Source organism: Globicephala melas, chromosome 13 (assembly GCF_963455315.2).
Source record: "Globicephala melas chromosome 13, mGloMel1.2, whole genome shotgun sequence".
Classification (NCBI taxonomy): Eukaryota; Metazoa; Chordata; class Mammalia; order Artiodactyla; family Delphinidae; genus Globicephala; species Globicephala melas.
In genome coordinates, this window is record NC_083326.1 from 77,897,095 (window position 1) to 77,913,826 (window position 16,732).

At 41.7% G+C, this 16,732-nt stretch overlaps 1 protein-coding gene across 1 annotated transcript in view; it reads right to left on the reverse strand.

Annotated features, from left to right (window-relative positions):
- The window catches only part of TESC (tescalcin), a 62,788-nt gene that overhangs the window by 32,583 nt on the left and 13,473 nt on the right, over window positions 1-16,732 (reverse strand). Inside the window, exon 2 of the mRNA XM_030860418.2 lies at window positions 3,290-3,359. Within this exon, the coding sequence (XP_030716278.1) occupies window positions 3,290-3,359 (70 nt within the window). The remainder of the gene's footprint in view (window positions 1-3,289; window positions 3,360-16,732) is intronic.

Sequence of the window (16,732 nt, forward strand, 5' to 3'; positions counted from 1 at the left end):
TCACCTCACACCAGTTAGAATGGGCATCCTCAGAAAATATACAAACAACAAATGCTGGAGAGGGTGTGGAGAAAAGGGAACCCTCCTACACTGTTGGCAGGAATGTACGTTGGTGCAGCCACTATGGAAAACAGTATGGAGGTTTCTCAGAAAACTAAAAACAGAATTACAATATGATCCAGCAATCCCACTACTGGGCATGTACCCGGACAAAACTATAATTCAAAAAGATACATACACCCCTATGTTCATAGCAGCACTGTTCACAATAGCCAAGACATGGAAACAACCTAAATGTCCATCAACAGATGAATGGATAAAGAAGATGTGGTACATATATACACTGGGATATTACTCAGCCATATAAAAGAATGAAATGATGCCATTTGCAGCAACATGGATGGACCTAGAGATTACCATACTAAGTGAAGTCAGTCAGAAAGAGAAAGACAAATACCATATGATATCACTTATATGTGGAATCTAAAATATGACACAAATGAACCTATCTACAAAACAGAAACTGACTCACAGACATAGAGAACAGACTTGTGGGTGCCGAGGGAGAGGGAAGGATTGGGAGTTTGGGGTTAGCAGATGCAAACTAGTATATACAGGATGGATAAACAACAAGATCCTACTGTATAGCACAGGGAACTATATCCAATCTCCTAGATAAACCATAATGGAAAAGAATATGAAAAAGAATGTAGGGACTTCCCTGGTGGCGCAGTGGTTAAGACTCCACGATCCCAATGCAGGGGGCCCGGGTCTGATCCTGGTCAGGGAACTAGGTCCCACATATATGCTGCAACTAGGAGTTCACATGCCACAGCTAAGGAGCCCGTGGGCCGCAACTATGGATCCCTCCTGTGCAACCAAATAATAAAATAAAATTTTAAAAAGATCAGAAAATAACTTAAAAAAAGTCTGTATATATGTGTATAATTGGGTCACTTTGCCATACAGCAGAAATTAACACAACTTTGTAAACCAACTATACTTCAATTAAAAAAATAATGGATAAACAACAAGGTCCTACTGTATAGCACAGAGAACTACATTCAATACCCTGTAATAAACCATAATGAAAAAGAATATATATATGTACAGCTGAATCACTTTGCTGTACAGCAGAAATTAACAGAACATTGTAAATCAGCTATACTTCAATAACATTAAAAAAAAAAAACAAAAAAACAGTGTAGAGCTCAACGTTTCAGTACATCCTTGCAAAAGCCCATGAGGGGCCGCTGGGCGACACAGTCAGGGCTCGGATGCTGGAATCTCAAAGTGGGAGGGGCCTCCACCAGCACTGCCACCTCCTGCTCACACAGCACCTGTGCTCCCCACCTCCACTCCAGCCCGATAATCAACGGCCACTGCTCGGACATCTCAAGGTGGGTCCTCACGACCTCACCAACGGTCGAATGATGACAGTCCTGTTTGCCAAATGCCAAGGAACCCAGCTCGGAGCAGAAGCATCCTGCATGTGCTCATCTTTAATGCTTAAATCAAATCCCAAATGACCACATTCACCTTACGGAGGAGACAGGCTCAGAGAAACAGAACAATTAACCCAAAGTCACACAGCCAGGGATATGGATGATCCAAATATGGTATGTTTCCCAAGTCTGGGTTTTGCCTCTGCTTCCCCCAAGTCTGAAAACACATGTGGAATTTGAACCTGAGACCTCTCACCAAGCCAAGACCCACGGACCCCAGACCCATAATAATGAGAAGCCCAAGGCAGCTTATGATAGGGCTGGGGGCACAGCTTGAGGAAGGGGGCCCCGCCTTCATCCCCCCCCAATTGTGAGCTGCATGGTGGTCCCGCCAGCCAGCACAGATATTGCCCACCTGGCACAGAGCATGTGCCCATGAACTTCTAAAGGAATGAAGGCTGCCCTTCACACCTCCATGTTCCAAAATCCAGGTGCACATGTGTCACCTCCCCTGAGACCTGCACCCATTCCTCAGCCCCTGGTCCAAGGAAGCCCTTGGAAATCACTCCACCCTCCACCCCTGCCCTTGGCAGAAGACCCAGCCCTGCTCACTCACAGCTCTGGGAAAAAAACAATTTGCATTTCCAACCCCTGGCTATGGTCACTGGCTCAGCGCTGGGCATGTGACCCCATCAGAGCCAATGAGAAGCCAGAGGAACTTTTGCTGGGCTCTTCACTGGGCTGAGTGAGTGAGATGTGTAGAATTCAAGAAGTCAGTCCTGATTTAATTTACTCCCGCCCTGGATATAATCAAATTGAGACCAGAGGCCATCAGAACCTTGAGCCCACCAGACTCTGAGCTTTGGAAACGGATGCTCTGAGAATATAATGCACTGGATTAACAACATGCCTTTGTTTAGACAGACGAGAGAAAGTGGATAGTTTTTACATGTTGCTTTTCATAAAAATTTGGTTAAATTTTAAGTCCATTTACTAAGAAAAAAACATGCTTCCCTGGACTATTTAAAGGTTTATTTTAAAGTTCCAAGACTGTAACCTTGAGACTCTGAATGTCTATTTTAGGAAACTACATCTGTTAGAAAGTTTGTGGTAGAACAGTACTCATTTTACATTGGAAACTGCTTGCTTTAGTTCAACTCGAAGCTTCCTCATCAACTTTGTGCTCGACTCATTGACTCGGACTTCTCACTAACTTAGCTCTAAATAACAACCACCACCTAAGACTGAACACACTCTCATAGAAGAAGGCGGCAAACAGTCCAAGGCGTTCCTCCTCACAGAAAGGTAACCCACCAGCTTCTACAAGATTCACATTAAATAACGCAATGTGAAATGGTGATTTTCCCTGACAGAAATCTGAGGCTGGAACTACCAACCAGAGGAAGCGGGGTCAACAGCCGGGGCCTCGTGACAGCATTCAAGCCCCTGAACTGAGCCGCACCACAACTGATCATCTTTGGGGTGCCCAGCACTGGGAGTGATCCTGGCACTCAACAGGCCCGTCATGTGTGTCTGGGGCTCCAGGGAAGGCAAGGTGAGGTAGGGGTGGCTGACCAGCTCTTTGTCCCCAACCCCTTGTTTTCACTCCAGTTATAATTTTCTGATCCCAGTAGAAACAGATGAGATTCTTTTCCTCCCGGCTGAGGACATCTTGTCTAGAAGGAACCAAAAGCATTACGACAACTACAACTTTGTCTCAGGAAATGGGGCTACCCAGGGGCTCTGGGAGAGCCAGCCAGCACTCAGGGGAAGAGATAAATGGAAAGGGACATCCCTGAAGGTCACGGCCCTGTCCGACACCCAAACCCAGCTGCTGATCTTACCGAATGGTGGGCTGGTCTCCACTCAGGTGCTTAAATCTCCGGTGGAGCTGCTCAATCTGGTCAGACGAGACTAAGAAGTAGGAGAAAAAAAGAAAAAAAGGAAGTGAGAAAGGCATCATTGACCTTTGAACTCGGAGTTACGGGAGGCAGGCTGGAGTCTCACCCTCACCCTCCTGTTCCATTCATCCTCTCGCCATCTCCTACCAAGGCAAAATGAAGCTCAGGATGAAGAAGCAGAGAACGGGTTTGCCATTCCTCCTGGTAACACAGCTCTGGGGTTATTATTATTAGCTCTGCCCCTTTAGCAATAAGACAATTACTACTAATAACAGCTCGTGGGACAGGACAAACGTGAACCAGGTCACCCTCTCTTTCCTCAGCTCATTAAAGAGATGGTATCTGCTTGTCTGACTTCCTCCCCTCCCACTCCTGGAGATGGGCATTTTCCCCACTGAAAAAGGGGCTTCGTGTGTCACATTAAAAGAGACAGAGGAGGAGGGAAGGGGGAAAGTGGTTCAGGCTGGTGCCGGAAGTGATTTGGGAGACCCGTAGTAAGAAGTGTACAGAGAAGCTGGTAAAGCAAGAGAAGTGGAAGGAAAAGAAATAGAATTTTGATCATTGCTGTTGTGGGCAATGTATTTAGATAACCTCAATTGTTTCATTTTCTTCCTTCCAGTTTGATTGAGATATAATTGATGTATAGCACTGTGTAAGTTTAAGGTGTACCGCATAATGATTTGAGTCATATACACCATGAAACGATGACCACAGTAAGTTTAGTGAATGTCCATCATCTCATATGCAAAATTTAATAAATCACTGAAGAAATCAAAGAGGAACCAAAAAAAATTACCTAGAGGCAAATGACAATGAAAACACAATGATCCAAAACCTATGGGATGCAGCAAAAGCAGTTCTAAGAGGGAAGTTTATAGCTATACAATCTTACCTCAGGAAACAAGAAAAATCTCAAATAAACAACCTAACCTTATACCTAAAGCAACAAGAGAAAGAAGAACAAATAGAACCCAATGTTAGTAGAATGAAAGAAATCATAAAGATCAGAGCAGAAAAAAATGAAATAGAGACAAAGAAAACAACAGGAAAAATCAATGAAACTAAAAGCTGGTTCTTTGTAAAGATAAACAGAATTAATAAACCTTTAGCCAGACTCATCAAGAAAAAAAGGGAGAGGACTCGAATCAATCAAATTGGAAATGAAAAAAGGAGAAGTTAAACAGACACCACAGAAATATAAAGGATCATAAGAGACTACTACAAACAACGATACGTCAATAAAATGGAGAACCTAGGAGAAATGGACAAATTCTTAGAAAGGTACAACCTTCCAAGACTGAACCAGGAAGAAATAGAAAATATGAACACCAATTACAAGTACTGAAATTGAAACAGTGATTAAAAAACTTCCAACAAACAAAAGTCCAGGACCAGATGGCTTCACAGGTGAATTCTATCGAACATTTAGAGAAGAGTTATTAACACCTATCCTTCTTAAACTCTTCCAAAAATTGCAGAGGAAGGAACACTTTCAAACTCATTCTATGAGGCCACCATCACCCTGATATGAAAACCAGACAAAGGTACCACACAAAAAAAGAAAATTACAGACCAATAAAACTGATCAACATAGATGCAAAAATCCTAAACAAAATACTAGCAAACCAAATCCAACAACACATTAAAAGGATCATACACCATGATCAAGTGGGATTTATCCCAGGGATGCAAGGATTCTTCAGTATCTGCAAATCAATCGGTGTGATAAACCACAGTAACAAACTGAAGAAAAGAAACCATATAATCATCTCAACAGATGCAGGAAAAGCTTTTGACAAAATTCAACACCCATCTATGATAAAAACTCTCCAGAAAGTGAGTATAGAGAGAACTTACCTCAAAATAATAAAGGCCACATATGACAAACCCACAGCTAACATCACTCTCAATGGTGAAAAGCTGAAAGTATTCCCTCTAAGATCAGGAACAAGACAAGGATGTCCAATGTCACCACTTATATGCAACACAGTTTTGGAAATTCTAGCCATGGCAAACAGAGAAGAAGAAGAAACAAAAGGAACCCAAATTGGAAAAGAAGTAAAACTGTCACTGTTTGCAGATGACATGACACTATACACAGAAAATCCTAAAGATGCTACCAGGAGACTACTAGAGCTCATCAATGAATTCAGTAAAGTTGTAGGATACAAAATTAATACACAGAAATCTCTTCATTCCTATACACTAACAACGGAAGATCAGAAAGAGAAATCAAGGAAATAATCTATTTACCATCGCAGCAAAAAGAATAAAACACCTAGGAATAAACCTACCTAAGGAGGCAAAAGACTTGTACTTAGGAAACTATAAGATATGATGAAAGAAATAAAAGACACAAACAGATAGAGACATATACCACGTTACTGAACTGGAAGAATCAATACTGTCAAAAAGACTATACTACCCAAGGCAATCTACAGATTCAATGCAATCCCTATCAAGTTACCAATGGCGTTTTTCACAGAACTAGAACAAAAAATTTTTTTTAATTTGTATGGAAATACAAAAGACCCCAAATAGCCAAAGCAATCCTGAGAAAGAAAAATGGAGCTGGAGGAATCAGGCTCCCTGACTTCAGACTATACTACAAAGCTACAGTAATTGAAGCAGTATGGTACTGGCACAAAAACAGAAATATAGATCAATGGCACGGGATAGAAAGCCCAAAAATAAACCCACAAAGCTATGGTCAATGAATCTATGACAAAGGAGGCAAGAATATACAATGGAGAAAAGACAGTCTCTTCAATAAGTGGTGCTGGGGAAAACTGGACAGCTACATGTAGAAGAATGAAATTAGAACACTAACATCATACACAAAAATAAACAAAATGGATTAATGGGGACTACGCTGGTGGTGCAGTGGTTAAGAATCTGCCTGCCAATGCGGATTTGAGCCCTGGTCTGGGAAGATCCCACATGCTGTGGAGCAACTAAGCCCGTGCGCCACAACTACTGAGCCTGCGCTCTAGACCCTGCGAGCCACAACTACTGAGCTTGTGTGCCTAGAGCCCGCGCTCCGCAACAAGAGAAGCCACTGCAATGAGAAGCCCGTGCCCCACAACAAAGAGTAGCCTCTGCTCGCCGCAACTAGAGAAAGCCTGCGCGCAGCAACGAAGACCCAATGCAGCCAAATAAATAAGTTTTAAAAAATGGATTAATGACCTAAATGTAAGGCCAGACACTATAAAACTCTTAGAGGAAAACATAGGCAGAACACTCTCTGACATAAATTGCAGCAATAACTTCTTTGATTCACCTCCTAGAGTAATGAAAATAAAAACAAAAATAAACAAATGAGACCAAATTAAACTTAAAAGCTTCTGCACAGCAAAGAAAACCATAAACAAAACAAAAAGACAACCCACAGAATGGCAGAAAATGTTTGCAAACGAAGCAATCAACAAGGGATTGATTAATCTCCAAAATATACAAACAGCTCATGCAGCTCTTATATCAAAAAACAAACAACCCAATCAAAAAAAGGGCAGAAGATCTAAGTAGACATTTCTCCAAAAAAGTCATAAAGATAGCCTAAAGCACATGAAAACATGCTTGACATCACTAATTATCAGAGAAATGCAAATCAAAACTACAGTGAGGTATCACCTCACACCAGTCAGAATGGCCATCATCAAAAAGTCTACAAACAATAAATGCTGCAGAGGGTGTGGAGAAAAGGGAACCCTCCTACACTGTTGGTAGGAATGTAAATTGGTACAGCCGCTATAGAGAACAGTATGGAGGTTCCTTAAAAAGCTAAAAACAGAAGTACCATATGATCTAGCAATCCTACTCCTGGGCACATATCTGGAGAAAACTATAATTTAAAAAGATACATGCACCTCAATGTTCACTGCAGCGCTATTACAATAGCCAGGACATGGAAGCAACCTAAATGTCCACTGACAGAGGAATGGATAAAGATGTGGTACATGTATACAATGGAATATTACTTAGCCAAAAAAAAGAAGAAAATCATGCCATTTGCAGCAACGTGGATGCAACTAGAAATTATACTAAGTGAAGTCAGACAAAGACAAATATATCATTCATATGTGGAATCTAATTTTAAAAAATGATACAAATGAACTTATTTACAAAACGGAAACAGACTTACAGATATCAAAAACAAACTTATGGTTACCAAGGGGGAAAAGCTGGGGGGAGGGCTAAATCAGGAGTTTGGGATTGACACACACACCCTACTGTATATAAGATAGATAACAAACAAGGATGTACTATACAGCTCAGGGAACTCTACTCAATACTCTGTGATAACCTATATGAGAAAAGGATCTGAAAACGAATGAAAATATGTATATGCATAACTGAATCTCTTTGCTGTACACCTGAAATGAACACAACATTGGAAATCAACTGTACTCCAATAAAAGTTAATTAAAAAAAAAAGGAAAAAACTATTTTTTTCCATGTGATGAGAACTGTTAGGATTTACTTTCCTAACAACTTTCATGTATAACATACGGCAACGTTCGTTCTATTTATCATGTGGTACCTCACATCCCTAGTGCTGATTTATCTTATAAGTGCAAGATCGTAACCTCTGACTGCCGTCATCCAAGTCCCCCCTCTCCCCACCCCCAATTGTTTTAGAAAACCTACATACAGTTTTTTTTTTTATTACCATTTTTGGTGGGTAGACCCTGTTTATTCCACAGCTAAGATTGGGCCTGGTGGGTTCCAAGCTTTGGAAGGCTTCCACCCACGTGTCGGTGCTTATTTTATGAAACGCACAATATTAAACCCTTATGTGTACCTTCTCACTTCCTCCTCAAAACAACCCTGTGAATAGATACTTTTTCCCTCTGTTGTATCACTGGAAAAGTGCAGCTCAGAGGGTGCTATGATCACACAACTGTGATTGGTGGAACTGGGATTCAACCTCACATCTCCCCAGCTGCACAGCCCACCCTTAACCGCTACACAACATCACCTCTTTTCCCAGAATATCCTAGTGTTTGAGGCCCTTAGGCCTGGTGCCTGGGGACTATGGACAGTTCCGGCAAAACTTTCTGAAATGGGGCTTCCCTGGTGGCACAGTGGTTAAGAATCCGCCTGCCAATGCAGGGGGCACAGGTTCGAGCCCTGGTCGGGGAAGATCACACATGCTGCAGAGCAACTAAGCCCGTGCGTCACAACTACTGAGCCTGCGCTCTAGAGCCCGCGAGCCACAACTACTGAAGCCCGCACGGCTAAGGCCCACGTTCCGCAACGAGAAGCCACCGCAATGAGAAGCCTGCGCACTGCAATGCAGAGCAGCCCCCGCTCACCACAACTAGAGAAAGTCTGCGTGCAGCAACGAAGACCCAATGCACCCAAAAAAAAAAAAAAAAAAATTAACATAAAATAAATAAATTTAAAAAAACTTTCTGAAATGGTGGCTGGGCTGGGGAAGGGCTCTCTCCCCGCACCAGACTCTTGGCATTTCTCATCCCTTAAGCATCTTTTCTCTTCCTGTTCCAGAGGTAGCTAATTTCTGGGGCCAACTGGTCACCTTACTTTACTTCATGTTTTTTTTTAGCCTCAGGCTCGAGCTGTGATCTCTTCAAGAATCTGCAACTCAGGGGACTTCCCTGGTGGTCCAGTGGGTAAGACTCCACGCTACGAATGCAGGGGGCCTGGGTTCGATCCCTGGTCTGGGACCTAGATCCCGCGTGTACGCCGCAACTAAGAAGTCCGCATGCCACAACTAAAAGATCCCGCATGCCAGCAACTAAAAAAAAAAAAGATCCCGCATACCGCAATGAAGATCCCGCGTGCAGCAACTAAGACCTGGTGCAGCCAAAGTAAATAAATAAATAAATATTCGAAATAAAAAAGAATATGCAACTCAGAATTCTCAAGCCTTTCTAGAAGCTGTTGTTGGCTAGAAAATACTCTTTACAATGACCAACCCATCCCGAAGGCCTGCTATGTGCTGGGGGAATGGGGCTCATCTCCACACATTAGCTCATCTGTTCCTCATGACGCCCTGGCAGGAGGCTGCATCCCATGTTACAGATGTAGAAACTGACAGTCGGAAAGGTCAGGTAACCCTTGGGGACAGTTATCACCTTTCTGGAGGAAAATACAGCCATTTACATCATATGTGTGTTAGCACGGACATTCGTGTATTCCATGGTCTGGCCATTCCACTCTTAAATTAAGTACATACCCAACAGAAATGCATATTTGCACACATCAGAAGATGTGTAGAAGGAGTTCATGGCAGTACGATCTGAAGAGCCCTAAACTGGAAATTATCCAAACGCCCTGCAATGGCAGAGTAAAGTGTGTGGTATATGCAAGGAATGGAATAGGATACAGCAGTGAAAATGAACAAACAGTACGGACAATAACTTGGGTGAGTTCCAAAACATAACAACAAGCGGAAGAAGCCAGACATGGAAGAGTACCTACTTTATGACTCCATTTACATAAAGCTCAAAAACGGGCAACACTCATCTGCAGTGTTAAGGCAGGATAGGAAGGCTACATATGGTACGATTCCAACTACATGACATTCTGGAAGAGGCAAAACTACCGAGACGGCAACGAGGTCAGTGGTTACCAGGGGAGCGATGAGTTGGCGAAGCACAGAGAATTTTTAAGGCAGTGAACCTACTCTGTATGATACTATAATTACGGATACACGTCATTATACATTTGTCCAAACCCACAGGATGTAGGACGCCAAGAGGGAACCCTCATGTAAACCGTGGACTCTGGGTGATGATGTATCAATGGAGGTCCATCAATTGTAACAAATGTCCTCTCTGGTGGGGGATGCTGACAGTGGGCGAGGCTGTGTGTGTGTGGGGGGGCAGGGGGCCATGAGTAATCTCTGTACCTTCCCCTGAATTTTGCGGTTAACCTAAAACGGCTCATAATAACGTCTTAATTTTTTAAAAAGTTAGGATAGAAGTTGCCCTTGATGGGGCAGTCATTTGAATGGGGCTTGAGAGGGTTTCTGGGAACTGGAAGCGTTTAATTCTTGATCCAGCTGCAGGTTACACAGATGTGTTCTCAGAAAGTTTTGGGATCTGCATGCTCACTAGTGATGCACTCTTCTGTATACGATATCGCAATAAAACATTTACTTAAGAAGCTCAGCAATTCTACTCGGCGGGGATTTATCCTGAAAGAATAAATCCAACGGGTACAACAAGATGAGTACATAACTGTTCACCGTTACATTCTCTACAACAGTGTAAAAACGACTCAACCTCAGGGCCCACCAAGAGCAGATCAGTTAAATACTTTACGGTAGGTTCAGCCAATTTTTTAAAAAAGATGCTGTGTTTAAAAGTGACAGTTGTGTACTGAATGTGAACATACATTCCAACATAATGTTGTCTAAAAACAACGCTATGAAAACAGCACGAACGCCCATTGGGAAAACATCTAAATATATACAAATGTATATAAGTAAGGAAAGAAAATCAACCTGTTTTCCCCAAATAATAATAGCAATTATCTCTCAAGGCTGGGATTAAAGACTATGTTTGTTTTGCTTTGATTCATCTATATTTTCCAAACCGTCTCTTATACAATATATATTTATTAGTCATGTAATGAATATTTTAAGCACCCAATATGGCCCCATGTGAGACAGCCGAGGGATCTCAAAAATATTGTTAGTGGTGAATCATTCATTGGCAAGTACTGCATCCTGGGCACGTGTGTGCTTATTTAATCATCTCCATGACCCAATGACCAAAAGACAGACGATTCCCATTTTACAGACACACAGATCAGTAACCTGCTCAAGGTCACTAAACTTCAAAGAGGCAGACCCAGGATTTTAACTTAGTTTGTCTGGCAGAACATGTGTGGTTTAGTTTAGGTTTTCTTTCTAACTGACACCCCACACTGCCTCGCTTTAGGTGATCAGATGACACTGGCCAATTAGAGTTCTCAGCTCTAACTCACAAATCAAAAAAACTTACACTGATGCCATTTGCAGCAACATGGACGGACCTAGAGATCACCATACTAAGTGAAGTAAGTCGGAGAAAGACAAATTATCATATGATATTGCTTATATGTGGAATCTTAAAAAATGATACAAATGAACTGATTTACAAAGCAGAAATAGACTTACAGACATAGAAAACAAACTTATGTTTACCAAAGGGGAAAGGGGGGAGGGAGGGATAAACGAGGCGTTTGGGATTAACATACACACACTACTATATATAAAATAGATGAACAACAAGGTGCTACTGTATAGCAGAGAACTATACTCAATATCTTATAATGACCTATAATGGAAAAGAATCTAAAAAAGAATATATATATGTATAACTGAGTCATTTTGCTATATACCTGAAACTAACACATCGTAAATCAATTATATTTCAGTAATTTTTAAAAAACACACTGATGTGTTGCGAAATAATGATCAGAAATTAACGCCAACCACACGCTCCTAAACCACCTCCATGAAAAATAAGTGAGAGGGGCCCGTCACAAAGCCACGCCTGGCGGGTTTCCATTTATACGAAACACTCAGAGAGGCAGAGCCATAGAGACAGAAAGTAGACCAGTGGTTGCCTGGGGCTGTGGAAAGAGAGAGGGAATCACTGCTAATAGCAAAGGAGTTTCTTTGACGGGGATGAAAATGTTCCAAAATTAGACTGTTACACAACCCTGTGATTACACGACAAACTGAGGACACTTTATTTTTTTTATTTTTTGCGGTACGCGGGCCTCTCACTGTTGTGGCCTCTCCCGTTGCAGAGCACAGGCTCCGGACGCGCAGGCTCAGCGGCCATGGCTCACGGGCCCAGCCACTCCGCGGCACGTGGGATCCTCCCGGACCGGGGCACGAACCCGTGTCCCCTGCATCGGCGGGCGGACTCTCAACCACTGCGCCACCAGGGAAGCCCTCAACTGTGGACACTTTAAATGGGTGAAATGCAGGGGATGTGAGTTATATCTCAATAAAGACATTAAGAAAGAAGTTAGTGCGTAATCATGACAACAACAGGCATTAATTAAAAACAGGCATTCGTCGAGCTGTGTCCTGGGCACTGTGTTCGACTTTACTCTCGACAAGCCTTGGCCCACATAACTCTCAATCAATCCTATCAGGTAGGCACAGTTTTCTCCCCAACCTAGAGATGGGAACACTGAGACCTGCCCAAGGTCACACAGACGGGAAGCACTGTGTAAACCATGAACCATCTCAGACCAGATTTCTCGAGGAGTTTCCAGCTAATTGCATCCAAAGTGCATGCACACGTGACACACGCACCTTTCTGTCCTGCTTGATTGAAAGTAGAGGAATTAGGAGGACAAACTCCCCAATTCTGGTTCCCTCTTTTTGGCACTCAAATCCTCAGAGCCAAGAGCTCAGCCCTCAGCTAAGCTCCTGTGCCCTCAACTCCGGCCCCCCAGGCTGACCCTGGGCCCCCTATAAGGTCTGTCCCGTGAGCGCCTGATACACAGGTGCCCATGTCACACCCTGGAAGGCCCTGTCTGTTGTCCCCTCAAGGGTTCCCTGGACGGAAGCTTTTCCAGTTTCCCTGCTCCTCGCTCTGAGCCCTCTCTCCAGGCCCCTGTGAGGTCACAGCTGCCATGGGAACGGGAGGCAGAGACACCTTGAGCCTGGCATCTCACCTCATTATTTTGGGTATCAGATTTCAACCTGAGGGAAATATACACCCTTCCATGGGGCTGGTGGGAGTTTAATCTGCCCAATTTTGCCGGGGGGGGGGGGGGGCAGGGTGGAGTGACTTGTCGTTTTGTATCAAAAGTTTAAACAAAAAAGTATACGCCTGTACTGTCCAATACAGAGCCACATGTGGCTACTGAAATGTGCTGAAGTGTAAAAAAAAAATACTGGCTTTAAAAGACCTAGTACGAAAAAAACGTACACTGTCTTAATAATTTTTATATTAATTATATTTGAAATAATATTTTAGTTACAATGGGTTAAATATATTATTAAACTAACTTCACCTGTTTCTTTACTTTTTTTTTTTGGATGTGGCTACTAGAAAATCGGGAATTACATTCCATCTATTGCTCGTTGAAAATTTAGAATTATTCCACCTTGCATTATATTTGTGCTGGAGAGTGCTTGGTACACGCGCTCTGAAGCAGGAACTTGATCCCTAGGAATGACTCCTGAGTAACCGAGACATATGTACAAAGATAAACAGATAAGAGTAATCATCGTTGCCTGTTTCAAACAGTAAAAAATGGGGGCAATGCCGGGCCACGGGAAACGGGTTAAATAAATCCTGGCGCATCCTAGACGGCCTGAGAAAATATGTTTAAAATATCGTGGGACATCGGAAAATGTTCATGGAATATCATGACATGGAAAAACCAACAGGCAACAAAGATCTCATTTACATCCAAGTTCATATTGTTATACAAGTGTGTGCACAAGAAAAATTAGGAAAGGTTCACAACAAAATAGTAAATTGTTCCAGAAGGTAGAATGACAGGACATTTCCCTCCTCTAGCTCCTTATCTTTGCTTACCTGTCCTTTAACTTTTCTGCAATTAATAGGGATTACGTGTGTCATCTTATTTAAATTAAAAAAATTTTAACTTCAACAGCTATAATGAAAAGTAAAACAGAAAATACCTAGCGCTGGTGACACTGTGGAGAAACTGGACCCCTCAGACGTTGCTGGTGGGAATGGAAAATTGCGCAGCTGCTGTGGAAAAGAGTTTGGTGACTCCTCAATAAATTAAACATAGATTTACCACACAATCCAGAAATTCTGCTCCTAAGTATATAACCAAGATAAATGAAAACATACGCCCACAGAAAAACCCATAAATGAATGTTCACAGCACTACGATGCATAACAGCCAAAAGGTAGAAACAACCCAGATGTCCATCAACAGGTGACTGGATTAAGCAAGCAGCTCATGCAGCTCAATATCAAAAAAAAACCCAGTCAAAAAACGGGTGGAAGATCTAAACAGACATTTCTCCGAAGAAGACACACAGATGGGCAAAGAGCACATGAAAAGACGCTCAACATCACTAATTATCAGAGAAATGCAAATCAAAACTACAATGAGGTATCACCTCATACTGGTCAGAATGGCCGTCATCAAAAAGTCGACAAACAGAGCTGCAATGAACATCTTGGTACATGACTCTTTTTGAATTATGGTTTTCTCAGGGTAGATGCCCAGTAGTGGGATGGCTGGGTCGTATGGTAGTTCTATTTTTAGTTTTTGAAGGAACTTCCATACTGTTCTCCATAGTGGCTGTATCAATTTACATTCCCACCAACAGTGCAAGAGGGTTCCCTTTTCTCCACACCCTCTCCAGCATGTACTGTTTGTAGATTTTTTGATGATGACCATTCTGACCATGTGAGATGATATCTCATTGCAGTTTGGATTTGCATTTCTCTAATGATTAATGATGTTGAGCATTCTTACATGGAAGTAACCTAAGTGTCCATCAACAGATGAATGGATAAAGAAGATGTGGCAGATATATACAATGGAATATTACTCAGCCATAAAAAGGAACGAAAACTGAGTTATTTGTAGTGAGGTGGATAGACCTAGAGTCTGTCATACAGAGTGAAGTAAGTCAGAAAAAGAAAAACAAATACTGTATGCTAACACATATATATGGAATCTAAAAAAAGAAGGAAAAAAAAGTCAGAAGAACCTAGGGGCAAGATGGGAATAAAGATGCAGACCCACTAGAGAATGGACTTGAGGATATGGGGAGGGGGAAGGGTAAGCTGGGACAAAGTAAGAGAGTGGCGTGGACATATACACACTACCAAACGTAAAACAGATAGCTAGTGGGAAGCAGCCGCATAGCCCAGGGAGATCAGCTCTGTGCTTTGTGACCACCTAGAGGGGTGGGATAGGGAGGGTGGGAGGGAGGAAGACGCAAGAGGGAAGAGATATGGGAACATATGTATATGTATAACTGATTCACTTTGCTATAAAGCAGAAACTAACACACCATTGTAAAGCAATTATACTCTAATAAAGATGTTCAAAAAAAAAAGTCTACAAACAAATGCTGGGGAGGGTGTGGAGAAAAGGGGACCCTCTTGCACTGTTGGTGGGAATGTAAATGCATACAGCCACTGTGGAGAACAGTATGGAGGTTCCTTAAAAAACTGAAAATAGTACTACCATACGACCCAGCAATCCCACTACTGGGCATATATCTGGAGAAAACTAATTTGAAAGATACATGCACCCCAATGTTCACTGAAGCACTCTTACAATAGCCAGGACATGGAAGCAACGTAAATGTCCACCGAAAGAGGTATGGATAAAGAAGATGGGGTACATATATACAATGGAATATTGCTCAGCCATAAAAAAGAATGAAATAATGCCATTTGCAGCAACATGGATGGACCTAGAGATTGTCATACTGAGTGAAGTAAGTCAGAAAGAGAAAGATAAGTATCATATGATATCACTTATAAGTGGAATTTTTAAAAATGATACAAATGGACTTACTTACAAAACAGAAACAGACTCACAGACTTCAAAAACAAACTTATGGTTACCAAAGGGGAAAGATGGAGGGGAGGGATAAATCAGGAGTTAGGGATGAACATAAACAAACTACTACATCTAAAACCGATAATCAACAAGGACCTACTGTATAGCACAGGGAACTCTACTCAGTGTTCTGTAATAACCTATATGGGAAAAGAATCTGAAAAAGAATGGATATAAGTATATGTATAACTGAATCACTTTGCTGTACACCTGAAACTAACACAACATTGTAAATCAACTATACTCCAATAGAAATTTAAAATTAAATTTAAAAAATAAGTACTAGGGGTGTAATGTACATGGTAAATATAATTAACACTGCCGTATGTTATATATGAAAGTTACTGAGAGAAAATCCTAAGAGTTCTCATCACAAGAAAAAAAGGTTTTTTTCTATTTCTTTAATTTTGTATCTATATGAAATGATGGATGTTCACTAAACTTATTGCGATCATCACTTCGTGATGTATGTAAGTCAAATCATTATGCTGCACACCTTAAACTTATAGAGTGCTGTATGTCAATTATATCTCAGTAAAACTGGAAGAAGAAAAAAGGCCGGCAGCACAAATAGTTTTTTCCTCCCATATTCAGTTTGCTTGTTTACTAAAAACTACATATTTAAGGAAACAAAGAACAATATTTGATTAAAAATTGACTTAATAAAAAAGTGTTCTATCCATACAATGGAATATTATTTGGCCATAAAAAAGGATGGAGTAACTGACACCTGCTACGACGTGGATGAACCTGGAACACATTCTGCTGAGGCAAAGAAACCAGACACAAAAGGCCACATAGTGTGTGATTCCACTGATGTGAAATGCCCAGAACAGGCAAATC